The 20,095-nt window shown below is 37.2% G+C and overlaps 1 protein-coding gene and 1 long non-coding RNA gene across 3 annotated transcripts in view; one reads left to right on the top strand and one right to left on the bottom strand.

Annotated features, from left to right (window-relative positions):
• LOC135417192 (uncharacterized) overlaps positions 1 to 20,095 on the bottom strand; it is a 45,883-nt gene that overhangs the window by 9,577 nt on the left and 16,211 nt on the right. For both annotated transcript variants that reach the window (XR_010431956.1, XR_010431955.1), the window contains exons 3-5: positions 7,948 to 8,017; positions 7,291 to 7,421; positions 3,682 to 3,820 (exon numbers count right to left, since the gene is read on the bottom strand). This is a non-coding gene — a long non-coding RNA (uncharacterized LOC135417192). The remainder of the gene's footprint in view (positions 1 to 3,681; positions 3,821 to 7,290; positions 7,422 to 7,947; positions 8,018 to 20,095) is intronic.
• Positions 2,914 to 20,095, top strand: part of COL28A1 (collagen type XXVIII alpha 1 chain) — a 32,626-nt gene continuing 15,444 nt past the window's right edge. The window contains exons 1-17 of the mRNA XM_064660925.1: positions 2,914 to 3,090; positions 3,894 to 4,462; positions 6,066 to 6,086; positions 7,558 to 7,617; positions 8,823 to 8,876; positions 9,162 to 9,206; positions 10,037 to 10,063; positions 10,348 to 10,392; positions 10,985 to 11,029; positions 11,692 to 11,745; positions 12,537 to 12,605; positions 13,246 to 13,314; positions 15,039 to 15,107; positions 17,169 to 17,237; positions 17,669 to 17,737; positions 17,829 to 17,897; positions 19,062 to 19,130. Of these exons, the coding sequence (XP_064516995.1) occupies positions 2,931 to 3,090; positions 3,894 to 4,462; positions 6,066 to 6,086; positions 7,558 to 7,617; positions 8,823 to 8,876; positions 9,162 to 9,206; positions 10,037 to 10,063; positions 10,348 to 10,392; positions 10,985 to 11,029; positions 11,692 to 11,745; positions 12,537 to 12,605; positions 13,246 to 13,314; positions 15,039 to 15,107; positions 17,169 to 17,237; positions 17,669 to 17,737; positions 17,829 to 17,897; positions 19,062 to 19,130 (1,563 nt within the window). The 5' untranslated portion in view covers positions 2,914 to 2,930. The remainder of the gene's footprint in view (positions 3,091 to 3,893; positions 4,463 to 6,065; positions 6,087 to 7,557; positions 7,618 to 8,822; positions 8,877 to 9,161; positions 9,207 to 10,036; positions 10,064 to 10,347; positions 10,393 to 10,984; positions 11,030 to 11,691; positions 11,746 to 12,536; positions 12,606 to 13,245; positions 13,315 to 15,038; positions 15,108 to 17,168; positions 17,238 to 17,668; positions 17,738 to 17,828; positions 17,898 to 19,061; positions 19,131 to 20,095) is intronic.

Raw genomic sequence — 20,095 nt, 5'->3', positions numbered from 1 at the left:
TGGTATCATCTAGGTTTTGATAAACTGACACTATAAGAACAGTGCAGTTATTGAGAACATCACAACTTCAGAAGACTGCAAGTCTAGAAGTGTACTGTGTGTTATGTCACATACTTGGAATTCTGGATAGAATAACATCATGTATCCCACGCAAACAGGTATAAAAATGTGGAGGCCTCACTAAACTTTTAAAGTTGCACCTGGCCAAGAAAAAAAAAAGAGAAAAATTTGTCCTGAAGGTAAGCATTGCTCATTAATAAGAGGAAATATCCTGAAGCCAAGACCTTGCTACTAAACATACAAGAATAGTTACTTAATTACAAAATTATTTGCCAGCTATGTTTTAAGGTAGGAATTAGGAGTGAAAATGAAAGAATGACAATGTTTTGCTTTTTGGAGGCATACAATCCCAGCCATAGATAACATGCTTTTTCTTGCTGAAATTAGATTTTTTTTTCCTCAGTAAGATTTAGGGGCTATAGGAGATTTATTATACCTATTTCAGTTAAACACCATATTATTTGTATTCCCCAAAGGGCAAGAAATTGCCTTTTCATTCCTTGCCTTAATCAAAATCTGAATATGACAGTGTAAGGACAGAAAAATAAAAGTGGCTCAACAGAATAAACATCAATTCTTTCCAGCCTTGAAAGAAGATTCTTTCTTAGCTGTAAGTATAGCACAAGTAGCTGTAGCTGAGCTAGTTTCAGCTTAGGTAAGGATCAGCAGTCATACAATATGTAGAGTTGCACTCAGCCATCCTAGTTCACCAATTTAGCACTAATTACTGGCAAAGATGGAAAATAGAAAACAAGGTTAGAACCACAGCAAATGGCTTCAGCATCCAGCTGCATTGTCCTACCAGTCCCTCTCACCTATCTAAATTGGAACCAACGCTGTATCCTTTCCCCACACTCCCCTCAGCTACCTTGGCTGTGACTGTGATAAGTGGGCTGAGCTGGTGGACACTTAAGATGGAAAGGACAGCAGTTAGCACTGGGTCCTCTTCGTGTGCCTGTAGATGGAAAATGATGAGTCCACAAGAAAAGAAAAAAGGCATTTGTGTGAAAAAGAGCTACTTGTTTAATACATTAATTCATTATGTAAAGCTTTCTGAGGATATTTGAAGAATTAGGTGACAAGATGCAACTACCGATAAAAGAGATAGCCTTCCAGATCCTTAGCCACTCAGCTTAAGTTTTGAAGGCATCATACTATGTGTCAGTCTTTTTTCCCTATTACAGTCTTTGAAAGGACAGATGTGACAGATAAACCTGGAGAAACTGTAGTCTGAAACTGAATTTCAGACTGGTCTGCCTTTTTTGACCATCTCATGCTGGGCAATTTCACCAGGAACTGAAATTTCAGTTTGCTAAGTCCGTGGGGCAATAAATATCTTTTTACTACAGCAGTTAACAGGAATCCCTCATTATAAGGATATTCATTCAGGTTTGAAAAGGATCCTACAGATACAAACTGCTAAGATGATGTTGAATACATGATGCCCAGTACGAAAAGCTGCCTTGCCAAGACATGGCAGATGTGCAGAAGTATGAGGGTGAAAGGTGTGTGGTAGTTACAGGAGAGGAGAGTGAACAGAACTGCACTGGTATGTAGGGAAGTGTGTTAGGGTGAGAATAGTCCTTTCTGTACATGTTCCTGTGGAAATGGCTGTGGGAGAATAAACCTTGGATGCATATGCAGAGCCTGGGGAGGAGGAGAGGAGTGGGTGGGTGCGGAGAAGGGGGAGCCAGGATTACTCTTCTTTGCCTTTCTCCTTGCCTTTGTCTGCTGGCCCCTCCTGATATATGACACCGATTCTCACAGGAGCTTGCAGCCCAACTTCTCCCTCCTTTCCTCACAGAGCATCCAGCAAGGGGAGGGCAACACAGCTGCCAGCGAGCCCAGGTCAGCATCCTGCATCTCTGCAGAGCCATTTGCTTAGGAATATTGAGGTAAGGAATCTCATCCTTTCTGTGTCTGTGGGCAAAAGAATTCCTGCCCTAAACTATCAGGAGCCAAAGAAATCCTGCAGACATGGCTGTGTTAGGAATTTATGTGAGAAGTTCAGTCCTGGCAGGTTCATTCTTGCTGCTGAGCTGCCCTTTGGGTATGCATTGTGGCTACCTGGGGGGAGTTTGCAGGGAGGTGACAGTGAAACCAAAGTGGGGCAGGACTGACTTGTCAGTCCCTGAGCAGACTGTGAGCTGCTCCAGGTGTCTCTGTGAGACCAGGACAAACAGCTCTGGTCCCTGCAGAAGGAAGAAGTCCTAGCAATAGGCAGCTGTCGAGCCTGGGCTCAGCACTCTGGGCCGCCATGTCCCCAGGGTTGCATAGCAGGTACCTTCATGCCTTTACAGATCCTCAGGCCATGACTGTTCCTCTGTAGGACTGGTGAGGCCAGGGGGGCTGTGATAGCAAGGAGATGTATGCATGATCCTCAGTTCTTAAGTAAAGAGAACAGGGAAAAACTCAGCTTTGCCTTTGTACCTCCTTCTCTCCACGTTTTTCCTCTAGAAAAAGCAGGTTTATAAAAACATCCCTGTGAATTACAGTTTGTGTTTATAGTGCATCCACATGGGTACAGCCACAACTAAGGTTTATGAGAACTTCTAGTTGTACAAACACTACCAGGCAGTGAGAGAGAACTGAAGTGTGTTTGTAAAATGTCTATCTCCAGTTTGTTGAGTGCCAGAACTATATGCACTATGCTTGAAAATCACTCCAGTATGTCTGTTTATTATTTATTACATACTTTTGAGAAGATTTTACCCAAAGAAAGTAAAATCAGCTTGTTCTTAGGGACTATAGTTTAAAATACAGACTACTAAGCAACTTGTTAAATCAAAATTTATTAATGTTTTATTGTTCTTGTACTGCTGTACTTCTGTATTATTATTTGTGTTGTTTAGGAAACAGAAACCAAACAAATGATGTTTCTCAGATTCTCCTGGCTTTTGTGGATACTTGAACACCATGAGACTTTAGCACAAAATCTCAGGGAAGAAAGAAGATATGGATTGAAAAGATCAAAACCTGAACACATTATGTCAAATACTGCAAAGAAATATCCCAGCCCAAGTGATCAAGGTGAATATTGTAATTTTAAAACTAGTGTGGGTTTTTTTACCCTGATTTATTTGCATTTACCCTGATTTATTTGCATTCTTGACTATATGGCTAATTTGCCATCTATGGTACTGCTCATAATCAGCCAGGTTTGCCTCATCCTACATTTGCACATGCCTTATTTTTGCACTTCTTTCTTTTTACTCCCATCTTTTCCCTCCCCTTTTGTGTACTTCAGAAAAGGAGATCACTTCTGTGTTTTTTATGATATTGCCGATAGCCTCTTACTGTCACAAGAATAATAATAGCCATAGAACTGTATTTTTATAGAAGTAATGTCATCAGTAGTTCAGAAAATTAATATGCTACAGATCCTGCTTTTGGAAATTTTTATGTCACTGAATGTGAGTGTCAGTACCAGGGACAAAATCCAGCTCTGTCAAATCACATTCCAGTGTCTTATTCAGTAAGTATCATTTTCCTGCATACAGCTCCCACCTTCCCAGTCCTCATGCTGGTAGGATATTCAATTAAATACCAGGCAAGAGGACAGAATGAAAGTCAAAAACCACTACAATATTCCTCATTTCATAATTCATGACATCAACTCACCTTCAGTTTTTTATTCCTTGGGGCATCTGTTCTGGAGCAAATTCCTCAGCCTCTATATGCTCTGTTTTCATGAAGGGCTCACACTTGTGATCACGGATACTGTCAAAAATTTCTGTAATTCCACTCCCACTTTAGAAACCTAAAATGCATGTAAGGGTAGATGAGATTTAGTATGAAGTCACTCCACTCACCTACATACCTCTTTATTCTAGATGAAGACTGCATTCTGGAAATTTCTTTTTTACTGGACAGCTCTGAAAGTGCTAAGGACTATAATCATGAACAGCAGAAAAAATTTGTACTGCAAACAGTAGACAGAATGAAAAGACTACAGCTTAGTTCTGGACGTACCCTTAGCTGGAGAATGGCCTTACTTCAGTACAGCAGCACTGTTTCCATAGAGCAAACTTTTCATGACTGGAAAGGTCCTGAAGCATTCAAATCCCACATTGCTCCCATCACCTACATAGGTCATGGCACCTACACAACTTATGCCATAACTAATCTTACACAACTCTACATGACTGAAGGCACTTCAGGTAGTGTGAAAGTAGCCGTGCTTTTCACCGATGGAGTGGACCATCCAAGAAACCCAGATATTTTTGCAGCTACAGCTGATGCTAAACACCAAGGAATTATATTTTTCATAATGGGAATGACCAGAATGGCTGAGGAAATTAGCAATGCTGCCAAGCTCCGGCTCCTGGCCAGTGTCCCAGCATCCAGGTTTGTTTTCAACCTCCAGGAGAAAGAAACTGTGGAGAAGGTTCTCAAAGAAATGGTATGTAAACATTGTCTTATTTCCAATATTTTGAAATGTTTATGCTATTGAAGAAACCTGTACTTTTTACATGTTAAAGTAGCCCACTTAATAAGATCACTGTGCCAAAGCACAGGTTTTGTTTCTTTCCCCACCATTCAGACCTTGTCAGCCAAAATACTTGATGTTGGAAACTGAATTAGATTTAAAGAGAGCTGTTGTGACATTATTTTTATCTCTGTTTTCCTCCTAAGCAAGGTATTTCAAACCTCCTTTCTTAAAAAAAGCAGTCAAGTTTTTTTACATCCTGGGGCTTTCTTCTGTAGTAAGTAGGAAAATGACACTGCCTTTTGTATCAGAAAAAGATACAACTCTCACAGAAGCGAAAATAAATTTGTAGACCATGGAGATAGCTCAATTTAGATAAAATCTGAACTTGGTGATAGCCATCTTTAAATTTCCATGGAAAACCTACCACATAATCAAGAGGAGATAAGCAAATTGAGATTGAAGTTTTGTTTGTATGCCTTTCTTCTCTATTTAGACTTCATTTATAAAAGCCATTCTCTGCCAAGTATGGAAAACAGAGCCATAGTCTAGCCAATAACCCTGGTGCCACAAGCACCAGGAGTCCTGTTCTCAGCATGCACAGAGATATAAACTAGAAATATGAATAACACCCAGGAGACTCCTGCAGTGAAATGGACACCTAAGTGCTCTCATAGAGGCCTAGAGCAGGCAGCTAAGCTGGTTTTCCTGTCTGCCTGCCCTTCACTTTGACAGCCTGTGCCTTTGCATTGGTTTCACTGCACATCACCCTTCCCATCCTCTCTGGTACTACCACTGCTTTCTGTGTCACAGCAACCACCTCTCAAGTGAATAAACACATTTTATGTTACCTCTTCCAAACAGGCAGGCATCCTCAGGTGCCTTCTTTTGAGAAGTCTGGTTTAAATAATGGCTTTGTCATAATTACATGGGCATGCATGAGAATTTTTGAGACCTGTATTCCATTGCTGCAATACATTTATGTTCTCTCAAGAGACTACATTAGTTGTGAAAAGTGGGAGGACTGGGTGTTTCTCTGGAGATCTTCTAAAAAATAACAGCTAACCCAATGACGATAACTAATGTGATCACTGTCAAAGTCAAATCTTTTCTAAGGTGTTCTCACTGTTCTCATGTTGTGTGCACCTAAGAGTATCAGTGGAAGAGCTGCTGATTTTCTCAAGTGTAGAGTACATATCCTCCACTCCTACTAGAGAACTGCTGCTATTGGGCACTTTAGAAACAATGTAGTTTGTGGGTGTACTGTTCCCATATACCTAGCTAACCTGTTTATCACTGTAATTTTAGTAAATTATGGCTGGACAAAGAGAGTCAGTGATTTCAGTTAACAATCTATAACGAGAATTGAAAATATTGAAATTATTTTTTAGAATGAAGAGATTGCTAGAATGTTTCCCAGAAATTAAAGTTTAAATAATGTTAGTCATTATGTAATTGAATAATTTAATTAACTAGTTGCTGAAGCAATTTGTTTTCACATCTTTCAGTGTACTTTCTGTAAAGCTGAATTATGACTCTAAGTTTCTAATGTTGTTTTCAATATCTGCCTTTACAGAAAGATCTGTCTGAGGAAGGGGTAAGTACTTTTTCTCTTCCCATAGAGAACTACTGCTTAATATAGATATTCACAATTATATGGTAACATAATTCAAGAAAACTGATAGCTCAGGAAGTTGGTTAAGTATTGAGTCTAATGGGATTGCCTTCAAGTTAAATGTTTTTGTATTTGCAGGACAGAACTTTAATTTGCTATCCTAATGTAATTTACTAATGTATTTACTAATCACTAATTTACACATTACCAACGTAATTTGCTATCCTAATGAATTTTCCAAGTTAAAAAAGAACAATATGTTAGTATTCAGGTTAACAAGAAGTTGCTGATACATCTTGGCATTTCATCTAACAGACCTCAGTGGAAAAGAAAACATGAGACACAGCTGAATGTAGTGTACTTCTAGCCCTTAATCCTCTTCCTATGTAATAGAGTTTAAAATAGGAGAAGAACTCAAAGCTCCACCATTGCATTTTTCCAGTTTGTCCACGCTGTGTCACCCTGACTGCAGGCATTAGTAGGTCTGGCTGGCATTTTGAGGGGAATAAAGTTAGCTTTCCTTTTAAAGATGCTAGTGCTATTTAAGGTACAGTTATCTCAGACAAAAACTCTTCTCATGAGCGGCTCAAGCAAACTGCTAAATATTATGAGTGTTCTCTTGAAACATTTTATTTTTCACTCATTTCCTCTGACACCTTAATTTTTCTCTGTCAGTGACATTCAATGTTAGCCTTGGAAAGCATATTGTTTGGGATATTCAGACAAGAATTATATTTAAACCCTTTACTTCTAGACATCTCCAAGACGAGCGGAGGCTTAATAAATAACTAAACCAAAAATAAAAACAACATTCTTTATCTCTCCTTCAAAAATAACTCCAGTATCTGTAATAATTCTGTATTATGTAATGCTTTTAAAGTTTCAGAAAGATCTTAAAAATCACATGAATACATACCATAATGATGTTTGACTGGGACACATGATGGTAGAGATGACAGAAGAGAAAGAAAGATTATAAAATGTTATAATGAATTGCATTAACTAAATAAAAGTATACATCCATACATGTTTTGTTTATAGAGCTAAACTATGATCTATTCTACGTATAGTGGAGTTAAATAGAAAAGAAATGTAAGATGTTTTCTTACCCCATTGTCTTGGCTATCTCTACAGTACTTAGTAATCAAAACAAATCAAAACAAACACAGATTACTTATGAACTGACCTTGTGAAGACTTTGGAGGTAAAGCCATTATTGAAATGACTGAAATTTCAGGAATGGGAATGATACAAATTTTTGGATGGAATGTAAGAGGCCACAGTCTGGATGAGTGTTCACTGACAATTAAAAGATTTCTGTAAAACATGTAAATATAATTTCTGGTCATTACTGGTGTACTCAGACTAGCCATACAGTAACTTAAGGGAGATGCCCGTGTGTTTTCTATCTCTTCTGTTAAAATATGGTGATTTCTACTATTTTCATTCAAAGTGTCCCCAGGTTGCCACATGTAACTGTGAGAAGGGAGAAAGAGGCCTTCCTGGCCCTGCTGTAAGTAGCTGTCATTTCTCAAATAACTGATATAGAGTATAAATCAAGATTTAACTAATTGTTGGAATTTTTAAAAGAAATTATGTGAACCCAAATCCTGAGACAGCAAAAGTTCAAGGTTCAATATGTAGTCCTCCATAGTTAAATTGCATGGAAATGTCACACTAGTAGGAGATGTCACACTAGTAGGAAATGTAGAGAGAGACCTGAGAATGCCATGGGACACTCCCTCTGAGAAAAGAACAGTGTGGTGTGGTGAGGCTCTGCTTTTAGCCACAGCAGTATAAGAGGCAGAAAGGAACAACTTTCCTGTGTGGAACAATAGCTCACCTGTTGCAATCAGACAAGAGCAGCTCGATCCAACGAGCTCCAAATCAAACATTAATATCCAAAGAGCTCTCTCAAAGCAAGAGAGAGAGCCATTAAGTGAATGGCAACCGAGACAAGAGACTTGTAAAAAGGGTAAGATGGGCTAGATTTCTTTCAGAATAGTCTTACAAATAGAACCCCTAAGCAAATCTAGGGGATTGCTTCATACAAGGTTTGGTGACCTAAACTGCAGGGTTTGTATCTCAAAAATAACTGAGTGATCTGATATTATATCCCTAACATTGAACTAAAGCACCATAGTACATTATAGCCCTTGCTCAAGGTGAAGGGACAGTGTCAGAGTTTGAAAAGAACCCTAGATTTGCCCACCCTCATCCTTTTGACCTGAACATCCTGTACATACATAAACAGAAATACATACTGGTTTTTTGCTGCAGAGTAAAGCACATTTAAATTGCAAATATAGCCTCTACTATGTGTAAACAGTAGTTTTGTTTGGGTTATTATTTGCTTTCTTTAGTTGGAGAGTGCAGGTACCTCTTACACAGAAGCATACAGCTCAAAGGGTTCAGAAGAAAACAAAACACCCACTTAAGCAAGCTGGGTAGCTACAAAAACATCTAATCCCCTTTTTTCTTCAGAGGAGATCTGGACAATTTTTGTTTACAACAAAGACAAAAGAGAAAAATGGCTGCCTGTTGAGTTGGTCCTGCTGTTCCCAGAAATTCAATTTCAAGGTTATGGTAAATGCAGAGATTTTTAAAAATAAATCTATTGGAAGCAAATATCCTAAATACAAAAAAATAGCATATATATTGTAAAACAAAATTATTTTACCAACATATATTATAAGAATCTTATGTTGTTGTTTCCAGGGTAAAAAGGGTCGCACTGGGGACGATGGAGCTCCAGGCCTGAAAGGAGCAAAGGTGATTTTTCAGATTTAGGAGAAAGATTTGGTCCTTTATTAATATGGAAAGATTATCCTAACATTGCCTATGTCCTTTCCACCTGTGAAGCTCTTAAACTTCATCTACCCTCTTTTGCTGTTGTAAAGACGAGTATTCTTTACAAATTAAAAGCTTGTATCGAACACATAAAAGCTGGTGTGCTCTCTCTATTGCATCTCTGTAGATATTGAGATATCTACTCAGACAATCAGGACAATCCTGATTTCCCTTATTTCACTGATCTTGATTTTGGATTGTTCATAGGGGGAGCCAGGTCTTAATGGAATCCCAGGACGAGATGGAATAGAGGTAAAAAAGCTTTTGCTCTTAGTCTCCAATGAGCAGTGGAATAAGCAGTGTTCCTTTAAGGCAAAATACCACTTTTGTTTTGTTTTGTTTTGTTTAATTATAACAGCAAATTTCAATTCTGCTTTACCAACTGAAGATTCAATAACACAAGAAGAACTGAAAACATTCTCATTGTTTAATGAGAAGTAATAATTTCTTCTTGTAAGTGTGATTTAGAAAATACTCTCTGATAATCCATAGTCCCTCCTAAAAAGTGTGAAATGCTCTGATACATTAATTTAAGAACATTACAGAAATCAACACTCTGCCTGCATCATTCTGGGTTAAATTTCTCATTTGGCAAATAAAAATATATAACAGCAATGTGTATAATAGCAATGAAAAAGTTGAATGAAATATGCATAGGAACTAATTGTAGGACCAGTCTCTTAGTGCTTAACACAGAAGTCATTCACATATGAATCACTCTGCTTTATGTTTTCTAATTTATTCAGTATATCCTTTTTAATTGGTGATTTTTTTCTTGCTTTCTCATTTTATCGTGTTTCTTACTAAGACGGAAATATGAGCTCTACTTGATCTGCTTTTACATCACCAAAATCTCAGTCGAAAATGATCCTTTCATGAGATTTGTTCACTCATACAAAAGCCTCTACCATGACCAGTAAGCGCAGTACTTCGAATCATATTGCCGTGTTTATCAGAGATCATCTTTTCTACTTGAAATGCTGTTTTTCTGGAGAGAGTAGAATGTTAATGGAGCCAATACTCACACTCTTACATTTAGATTATATATTTTCACAACCTGCTTTGCTTTTTTATTTTTCCAGGGGAAATCTGGATATAAAGGAGAGAAGGTACTTCTTTTAGTCAGATCTTACACTTACATATTTCATGTTATAATTATTTATTATGTATAGTGCCATATTTCCTATAAATACTAGTAATGAACAATATCATCATCTTAGCAGTTGCTGCACAAGCTGTAATAGAAGATGAGACTCTTCCTCAATGAAATTAAAACACAATTGCTATAGTATGTCATGAATAGAATAACAGCTAGGTTTTCAACTAAAGCACCCAGAGAATGAGGATGATATGCCAATATACCTCATAAATATTTATTCCTATTCCTTTCCAGGGTGAAAGAGGTGAATGTGGAATCCCAGGAATAAAAGGAGACAGAGTAAGTAGCCACAAAGTTGTTATGCTTTCAGAAAACACAGTTAAACCACAGAACAACTACAATTCTCTGAATAAAAATCATGGTGAGAGATTTAAGGCATATATGAATTCTAAGGCTGAGGGAAATTAACAGCTGACAGTTTTAAAATATGAAGTGAGCAAGGACACCATTTTCAGTAACCTCAGCTCTTCCTACATTTTCATGTTTATAACAATGGTAAAACTCTACTTTAACAGAGGCAGAAGGCTTGAAGCAGTAAGCAAAAGGAAAGAGAGCTAAAAATGAAATTAATGTTTTGAACTTCAGTCTTTTCAGTGTATAATTGCTGTAAATATTTTAAATGAAACAACTAGAGTTTAATCCTGGATTACCAGTCCTTGATAATAAACTGTTCATTATTACTCTCTATTTTGATTACCAGTCCATTTAAAAAATATTTAATACTTTCTGGCTACTGAGCTTCTCTTAAATTTAGTTTTTATTTTAATGTAAAGATATTTAAATAAGATAGCTTAGTAAAAAGTTATCTAAAAGTGGTTTTGATGAAATCTATATATACATAAATATATAATTTTTTTCACTTATCTTTCAGGGTCCTGAAGGTCCAGTAGGCCAAAGAGGAATAAGAGGCCTACAGGTAAAAAAAACCCTACAAACATTTACACAGACAAAAACCTCTCCAAACAAACAAAAAAAGAAACTATTCCTAGTTCTCTGAATTCAAAGCTCTGAGATAATACCATACCACAAATGTCATGGAATCTTTGAGTTGCTGAGTTCAAGGCACCCAAAATCTATATTCTTAAATAGCAAAATTAACAAGAATTTGGAAAAGCAGTCTAGATAAATAAATCATCCTTATAATTCATGGTCTCAAAGATTACAGCAAATACAGTTCCATAAAAAACAAAATCACTCATTTCCTGTTTAGTGTCTTAACTATTTCACTATCTCAAGAAGCACACGGAAACTCATTTGTCTCTTGTCATCCCAAAACTCTTGGACTGAAGGCCACGAAGCTTAGCCCATCATAGGTGTTTCAGCAAATCTTGACTGTAGATTACCTTTAACTGTATTCAAATAAAGGGAGAGCCAAATCCTCTCCCTTGATTACCAGACCCAGCTCCAACTGAGCTGAGTACTCAATCTATACATGCATCAGAAAGCAAAGCTTCAGTTCTGAAATGTCTGACATTCTTATTATCATGCAGAGTGCAGCAAATTACAGATTGGTTTTTCAAGATTTTCATTGTTATGAAAGCATGAAAAATCTCATTAAAACTACTCCTGTTTTAACAGGGTCCACAAGGACAACCTGGAGATCAAGGGCCTGAAGGCCTCCAAGGATCAAAGGCAAGAACGGCATTATTTCTTCTCTTTATTAATGCTAAAAGGTATTAATATAGCCTCATAACAGTAATGATTTTATCTTTATAATCTATACCCTTCTTGTAGTAGATGGAATTTAATGTGACACGGATAGCAAATCATATATTTTTTGTATTCTACAAGGTTCCTAAGAAAGGTATTAATTTGCTCTCTGAATTGAATTCAGGTCTAAATCACACTCCAAATCACACTTATGAACAGTTAAAATATGGCAGCATCACAGAATATTACTCAGCATTGCATTTCTTCAGATTTTAAATTAATAGGGGTTTTTTCCCTAAATGCCAAACAGGAATTCTGTTTGGCATCTCAAATCAAGTCTTCCCTTGAAACTGTACATTCTCAAGAAGAATTCTGTAGCTAAAAAGGAATATTTTTGTAGAGAAAAACTTGAAAATAAGTATATAAAAGACATTATTTGTTATGTCTCTTGATGTCATCTTTGCACCATATGTAGAGCACCTGCTGGTCAACAGTGGTGCGTAGAACAGTTGGGGGTCAAAACTTTTATATCCCACATGAAATGAAATTTTTACCTTTTATTTAATCTGTTATCACTTTGTATAGGGTAAATTATGCTCTTAATCAAGGGAATTTTGAAGCACTGAAAGCACTGAACAGATGAAGTACTGTGGAATAGAATTCCCATGGGCTGAAATTCAGGATACACAAAAGTTAACCTACAAACTGAGTTAAACTGATTCTCCTGGACACCAATTTGTAAGCAGAATTGTTTCTTTTCCATTCTTTGAAAGGGTGAAAGAGGTCTTCCTGGGCCACCTGGCTTGCCTGGAGAGACTGGAATAGGACTGCCAGGCCCAAAGGTACAAGCATCTCATCTTCTGTATTGCATGTATTGTGGGATAAGAACAAAGATCAAGACAGCTGAGATAATAGACTTGGTGATACATGAGAAGCTTCAAATCCCTAAATGCTGTTTTTGTGGTACTGGAAAGGTATTTTGTGTGTTGATCAAAACTGTTTGGAACAAAAGAAGTAAATTTTAAGTATGTATTTTAAAGGACTTTTTTACAGTAGTTGTTATGCTTGACATAACTCAATCCAAGCAGAGTATGGCTGAGTAAAAACACATTCATAGTCTTAAACAGAAGTTATTCTGTGCAAAACAGGCTTGTTGGTCTAGATGACTGGCATAAAGAGAACAAAAACTCTGTGATAGAAATACTGATTTCTTGACTGGGAATATGATGGGAATAATTAACTGTTTATATGCAACACTGTCTTCTCTTAAATGCATAGAAATGCATGCTGTGAAACTACACCAGTTCAATGTCTGCTCGGCCTTGCATGTTCTGTGATTATGAGGACACTCAGATTTTCTCTGCCATTCCTGTATTCTACTACATCTAGTATTTCAAGCACAGAATATCTGATGAGTTGTTATATGCTGCACACATAAAAGTACCTAAATCAAGCATATTCAAAATACGTCTTTGTTTGAAGGGTGACACCGGTTTGACAGGAAGACCAGGCCCCATTGGGCCACCTGGAGTTGGTGAGCCAGGATTTATGGTATGTCTATCTTTTATTTGGTGAGAAGGAAGCAGGACAGAAAGGGAAAATTCTCTATGCTTCCCTGTAAAAATGTGTGTTAAATGATACCATCTCTTTCCCTTCTTCCACTGTTTCTCACTGTCATACATACTGCATTGTCTGACTCTCATTTCCCACAATAAACTGAAAATGTTTCCAATTTATTAACTTTTCTAATTATCTTTGCTTCCAAAGCAGCTATGAAAAAAACAACATCTTATGCAAAATCACATAAATACTTAAAAAAATCTGTCGCCTGACAGGTTCAAATCCCTAAGTGATAACTTCTAAGTTGACTGCTTTTCAGTACCACTAGAACGTTAACACCAGCATGGCTTTCAGGGGGAGAACTTCAGAATTTATAGTAGGTTTGGCTCTGAAGTCTCTTCCCTCTTTTCCTCCCATTCCTCCTGCTGGTAGTTGTAAACTCAACCTCTTTGTGGTAATTCAGAAAATCAGAGCGTAAATTTTATGGTCATTATTTTCTAAATGGCAAGCAGCACGTTTTACTGAGTTAAATACAGTACAGCATTTCCTATCACCTGGATGAAAGACTTCTAATGCAACCAGGAGGGAAAGTTTGTCCAGTTTTTTTTTTCACAAGTAGCTTTTCCCCAGTGATAAGGAAAGATCTGTAATAATAATTTCAAAAGAGGTGCTCTCGTGAAAAAGAGAAAGATTGTTTGGTAGCTGAACTGACTGATCTCAAACCTGCTGAAAATACACCACTGGAGAGGAGTGAGTTCTTGCTGAAGAGCCCAAGGAAAAGAGTAGTATGAATCAGGCCAGTGGTGACAGTCAAAGTGCTTGCAAAGTCTCTTCAATAACACCACAGAGCAAAGAACCACTTCTTGGGGGAAGAGGTGCCTGTGATGTGAATCTTTGCTACCCACAAAAGCTGTACTGCTATAACAAAAGATTGATTTTTAAAAAAAATATCCTAAGGATGTTTCTTTAATTTACTTTAAAATTTATTTGCTTCAGAAGAAGTTTCTCTTATGGCTGAATGCAGTGTAATTATCTTTACCTAAGAACTAGGAATAATTCTAAAGCTCTGAGCAGAAGTATATTTAGGCTATGCAAAGCCAAGTCTACCAGAATTCTGTGGTGTGTGTGTTACTTCAAGGAATAAATCAGAGAAAAACCACACAAAAACCAGATGCTGGAAAACACAGTGAAGCAGGCTAAATATGCACAGATTTTGGACTTGCATTTAGTGAAATGTTTTGGTTGTCTTATTTGCCCCTTGTGCCCTTCCAGATCTGCTTTCAAAAAGAGAAGGGCATGCTATTACTCTCTCTGCCAATTACAATCAAATAACTCTACAGCCTTGTCTCCCTCAGCCCTATTCTGGGCTTTAATCTGGTTCTCCATCTCTCATGATTATACTGATACATTAATAAAGATTAGTAAGAATTTCTAAAACAGAAGTTTAGGGAGTGAAGATTCAAAAGTATAAGGAATAGAAATTTCAGCTACATAACCTGTGATTCATTGGTAACCAGAAAAATATTGTTATTGCTGCAGGCCTGAATGCTCATCACTTATTCCCTGGAAATAGAGTATTACTGTATTATTTTTAACAGGATATCACTACACCAACATTTGAACATGTGCTTATAATTGACAAAGACATAGAACACACTGCTGTTCATTTGAGTGATTAATACGTATTCTAGGTCATTTTAAACTTATGTTAACAGGGGCCTCAAGGACCACAAGGAGTTCAAGGAGAAAGAGGTTCACCAGGAGAAGGGCTTCCAGGAGCGAAGGTACAGCAGTCAAAGGGTTTTAAGACCAGAGCAGCACCATTCAATGAGTGCACGCCAAAACAAGTCCATTGCAGGCACAGGAATCTGAGAAAAGTACCTTGTAAATTAACATTAAAATTTGGCATCAAACAACCCAATATATTTTCATGGAATTCACTTGGTCCAAACATGACTTGTAGGCACAGCTAGCCTTTGGGGCCTGGAAAGCCGATATTTAATTCCCCTGATGCTTGATTTGTGGGATCTAAGCATGGAATGAGTTCCAGCTATAATTTTAAAACAGCCTTGAGCATAAATAAAATACTATAAAATTGTTTCTAGATGAAGAATTTAGCATTTTGTTGTTGTTTTTTCCTAAGACAGCTTATTACATACCTCAGCCACCAGCTTATGCATTTTAGCAGAAGTCTGAATTCAGTTTGTGGCAAAAGAAAGCTGCTCTTACTAATTTTCAGATCCAGTGGAAATAATGGCAGTAGTAGTTGTACCTGCATGGATGGATTCACTAGAAGATCCTTTTGCTGCTCAGTGAAAACCAGTTCCCAGGCCAAGTTTGTCACTTCAGCCTTTGGTTACAATAACAAAGTGACACAGCTTGTACACAAGCTAAATTAGCAGCTGAACAGTTTGCTCATTTTTATGTATGCACCAAGGCAATTGTGGTTGGGAAAACAACAAAAAATTGTTTCACAGACGCAGAGCCCAACTGTCCCTTTCCAAAAATCTTAGGATTTCTGCTTAGCACAATATTGTAGTCACCTAGGTTTAAATTTAACTGCTGCTAGCAACATAATATCTTCAAACATCCAGTGTGTATTTTATGATGAATTATATAAATCATTTAACCTCATTGTTGGTGGCTTGTATTTGCTTAGCAGATCTCATGAATGAAAAAACCAAAAAAAAACAATTTGAAGAAAATGCATTTTAAAATCACTCCATTGTCACTGAAACACCAATTTATGTGGGAAGAAACACTACAACTAATAAGTAAAGCACAGCAGCAAGGCACAGTGGGAACAAGTACAGACAAGTGCATATACTAACCAAAACTATTAAGCAATTGAGATAGATAGAATAAAATAATCAAAGTGGAATTCTGCCAGCACTATTGGAACTCTTGGTTCTATAAAAAATGAATTACTTTTTACTGCCAAGTCTGACCTGGAGCCAAGCATGTATCAACAGAGTCTGTATCTCTAATCCTATTTATGACTGCCAAGCATGTCAGCTTTCTGGTTTTAAACACATTTTAAACAGGTGATTTGTTAATCTAAGCAAATTTACAGTTGCTTTCTTCACAGTGTCTTTACTACAAGCCCACAGTTCGGTAAGAAGGATAATGAAGGCAGATGTTCTAAAGCATCAGGAGTAAAGAATTTAAAACAGAAATCCACATAAGGTATTTTAGTCAAAGTTAAAACAATGGAGTTGGTTACTGGGGATAGAAAAGACCCATCTGGAGCATAACTTTGATGTCTCGGTGATTCTGTGACAATTTATACAAGCTAACATCTGCCTTTACATGTTTTATTAACATAAGTACAAGAAAGCACAATATTTGCATCCTTATTAGTAACTTGCACTTTCCCAAGATCACTGCTTTGTAAACAAACATTTAGAAAGACAATGACATTTACAAATAGACTTCTACAACAATACAGGTGGCCTGATCTTCAGTCTGGCAAAATGCTTAGTGAGAGCCAGATCCTCCTTGCCACACTTGAATGAGATTAACCCATGAGACAAATCAGCAGAATTCAGTTTTCAGTTAGTCTCAATACTCAGCTCTGTGAACATTTAAATCAGTTCTGGTTTTGCCATTGATTTGAGAGGAAGCAAAACAGGACTTTAAGCAATTGAGATGGGCAGAAAGATAAAAAGAAGCTTGTTCAGCTCTTTCATCAGCAATTTCAAACTGCAGAGCAAACTCATTTGAAAGGATCACCTCTGGAACACAGATTCAGGAGCTGCTTTCTGGTTCTCATTTTGGTTTTCATGATGACAGAGTAAGCAGTGTCTCTAGTTACACAGTTAACAACATATTATTTTTTCACGTAGGGCGACCGTGGTTTTGATGGACCAAAAGGCCCTCGTGGACTTCCAGGCATCAGCATAAAAGGTGAAAAGGTGAGCAAGGAATACACCAGGGGATTAATGAAGTGCCAATAAATCTACATAATACAGGGAATATGGGATTGATATTCACTGCAAAAGGTGTAAATGAGGCAAGGAACCCACAAAAGACCCTGGATAATATGGTATTTTGTTGACATTTATGTCCAATAAATTCTCCAAACCTATTTTAATATTTCTTCATATTAAAACAGATGTTAGAAAAAGCATCTGATTCTGTGGGAAAATTTAGGTTTAAAAAGGGAAAAAGAGACTAGCAGTTGTTTGCAGCTGAACTAGCACAAAATAAATGCATATATGAAAAATGAAAGATCAGATTCCCCAACTTCACTGACTTCAAGAGAGGTTAAGTCAATTAGCATGGGAGTTGTCCCAGATTGTTTCTGTATCTTTTCACAACTAAGCAATTGTACTTTTTTTGCCAGGGTGAATTTGGTCCTCCTGGTTTACCTGGACCAGTTGGATTACCTGGAATTGGAATTCAAGGAGAGAAGGTGCAATTTTCACTTCCCCCTCACCTCATACTTAAATGTATAGTAACAGAAACTATTTTATTTTTAATAATTACTTAACTAATCTTCTCAGGGAGTAGAAGGCCCAAAAGGACCACCTGGCTCTAGAGGGCTACCAGGACAGGGACTACCTGGACCAAAGGTTAGGGAATTTTCTGAAGTAAAAGCTACTGTGCTGTTTTTACTGTTATGTTTCATGATTATGTCTCTATCTTTATCCATGTTAAGGTGCTGAACAGCAATCTAAGTATTGACGTAGATGCAGAAAATTATTTTCTTTATTAATATTATAAAACTGTACAGCAGATACAACTCTAGTGAAAAGCCTTTGTAAATTGATGCCACAGCTATCTATTTCAGTTTGGGCTTGAGTCAACACAGAACCTTTGAGGTACCACATACCAGACAGTGAACTGCACTTCATCCAGTACATTTCCATTTAGAGTGTTGTCTGCCTTGAACTTGCAGTTTCATCATATCACATGCAGGTGCAGTGAAACAGTTCCGAAAAGTAATTGCACTTAACAGAGAGGAACACTAAAATTTCAATATCATGTTTATCCTCACTGTACTGTTTTCATGCCAGAAAAATACATACATAGATACCTTAGAGACTGGCTGCCTTCCTTGTTGCTTCTGCTGACTGTTGTCTCACTGTTGAATTTGTGTATTTACTGTATCTAGACGTTAAAAATGGTCCAAGGTGTAATGAAGGTTACCTTTGCTGAAGGAAAAGCGTTAGAATAATTTAGCCTTGACAGATTTGCAAAATACAGAACTGTTAATGAAAGATGTCACCCTAGAAGTGTTTGGAATTGAGATTTAAACAGTTTTCCTGAAAGACAAGACAAATAAAGTTCTGAATGACTGAAGGCTATTAAAGCATGGTATAAAGGAACCAGAGGTGTAAGTCAGAGAAGTGTCCATAAAAGGTAAAGAATTTTGCAGCAGCAGATGTCACCTCTTACATTTAAAGTGATTGTGCAGGGATATGCTTTATCACTGGTAAAAAGAAAGAGAAGAATGAATTATCTGTGGAAGCCAGATATGCTCCTGAAATATCAGCTACTTTGGAAGGAAAGATTCCCAGTGACATATAACTATAGATTTACAGTTTTTATAATTTTCAACAATGACTCTGGTGACAGCTCAAAATATGTGGCAGATTCCCAATCTTTGTGACCAAGGGTTTAACACATCATACTAAAGACAATATCATACTAATCTTCTTTTATATGTAAGCAACGAAGCGTATGCTTTGATACTTTTCCATAACAATGCTGTCAAAAACTAATATCTACTTAAGGGTGAACAAGGCTTGCCTGGAGAGACTGGAGTGCCAGGAGAAAGAGGTATTGGAGAACCTGGTTCTAAGGTACACTGTTAATAGAGGAATTATTTTATCTATTTTTTATTCAGATTATAAATTTGTGTTTCCTGAGTATCCTTTCTGTAGACACTAAAACAGGTTTAGAAATAAAATCTAGGGTCTTAGTCTTTTAAATTTTTAAGCCAGACTTTCAATAACCTCTAGATATGGGAACATTTTAAATATACCACTTCTGTATGAAGTAGTAAGATTTATGGTGACTAGAGAAATTTCCACATGCCTGACCCATGCTCAAGTCAGTGCTGCATACAGCTCACCTACAGCTCTGTCCAGAAAACCATCCAGAATATGAAACAGTTGGCAGAATTTACAGTCCCAAGTGTAAGCTACACTATAGCCAGAGAGGTGAAAAAAAGCACTGAATAGTGGTTATTGTGCTGCTCCTTCCCTTTTCAACCAGAATATGATGGAAACAGAGCAGCACCTACATCCTCACACGCTCATCACAAGAAACAAGCTGTGCTGACAGACAGAAAGCACAGTTGCTAAGAGGAGAGGAAGCTGTAACCAGATTATCTTAGTGCTGAAGTGACCAAGATAGTAACCAGTCCCTATGTCATTAACAGCCAGATTAACATAAAATATGGGAATAGATGAAAAAGTACTTTTGTGATAGTAGAAAGGCACAGGGCGGTCGTGGTTTTGCTCGTTTGTTACAGATTTGGGACAGGGGTTGGAAAAGAAGAGAAATTATTCCACTTCTTTCTTTAATTTCACAAAATACAGTAATGCTGATTGAACCCATTTGACCCCAAATGATCCCATTTCACCTAAAGCCAGGTCAGGCTCTTGAATCTTAAATAAATAGGCCCAAGACAATTCCACTGCCATCAACAGATTTGCACTGATATTCACCAGCAAGATGTCAATCATGTCACAGTCAGTTCTATCTGATAAATGCTGCCATTTAATGATATGATGGCATTATGTTTGAGCTGGAGCATTAACAG

This window comes from Pseudopipra pipra, chromosome 7 (assembly GCF_036250125.1).
Source record: "Pseudopipra pipra isolate bDixPip1 chromosome 7, bDixPip1.hap1, whole genome shotgun sequence".
Lineage (NCBI taxonomy): Eukaryota > Metazoa > Chordata > Aves > Passeriformes > Pipridae > Pseudopipra > Pseudopipra pipra.
This window is presented reverse-complemented; position numbering and strand designations above follow the sequence as displayed.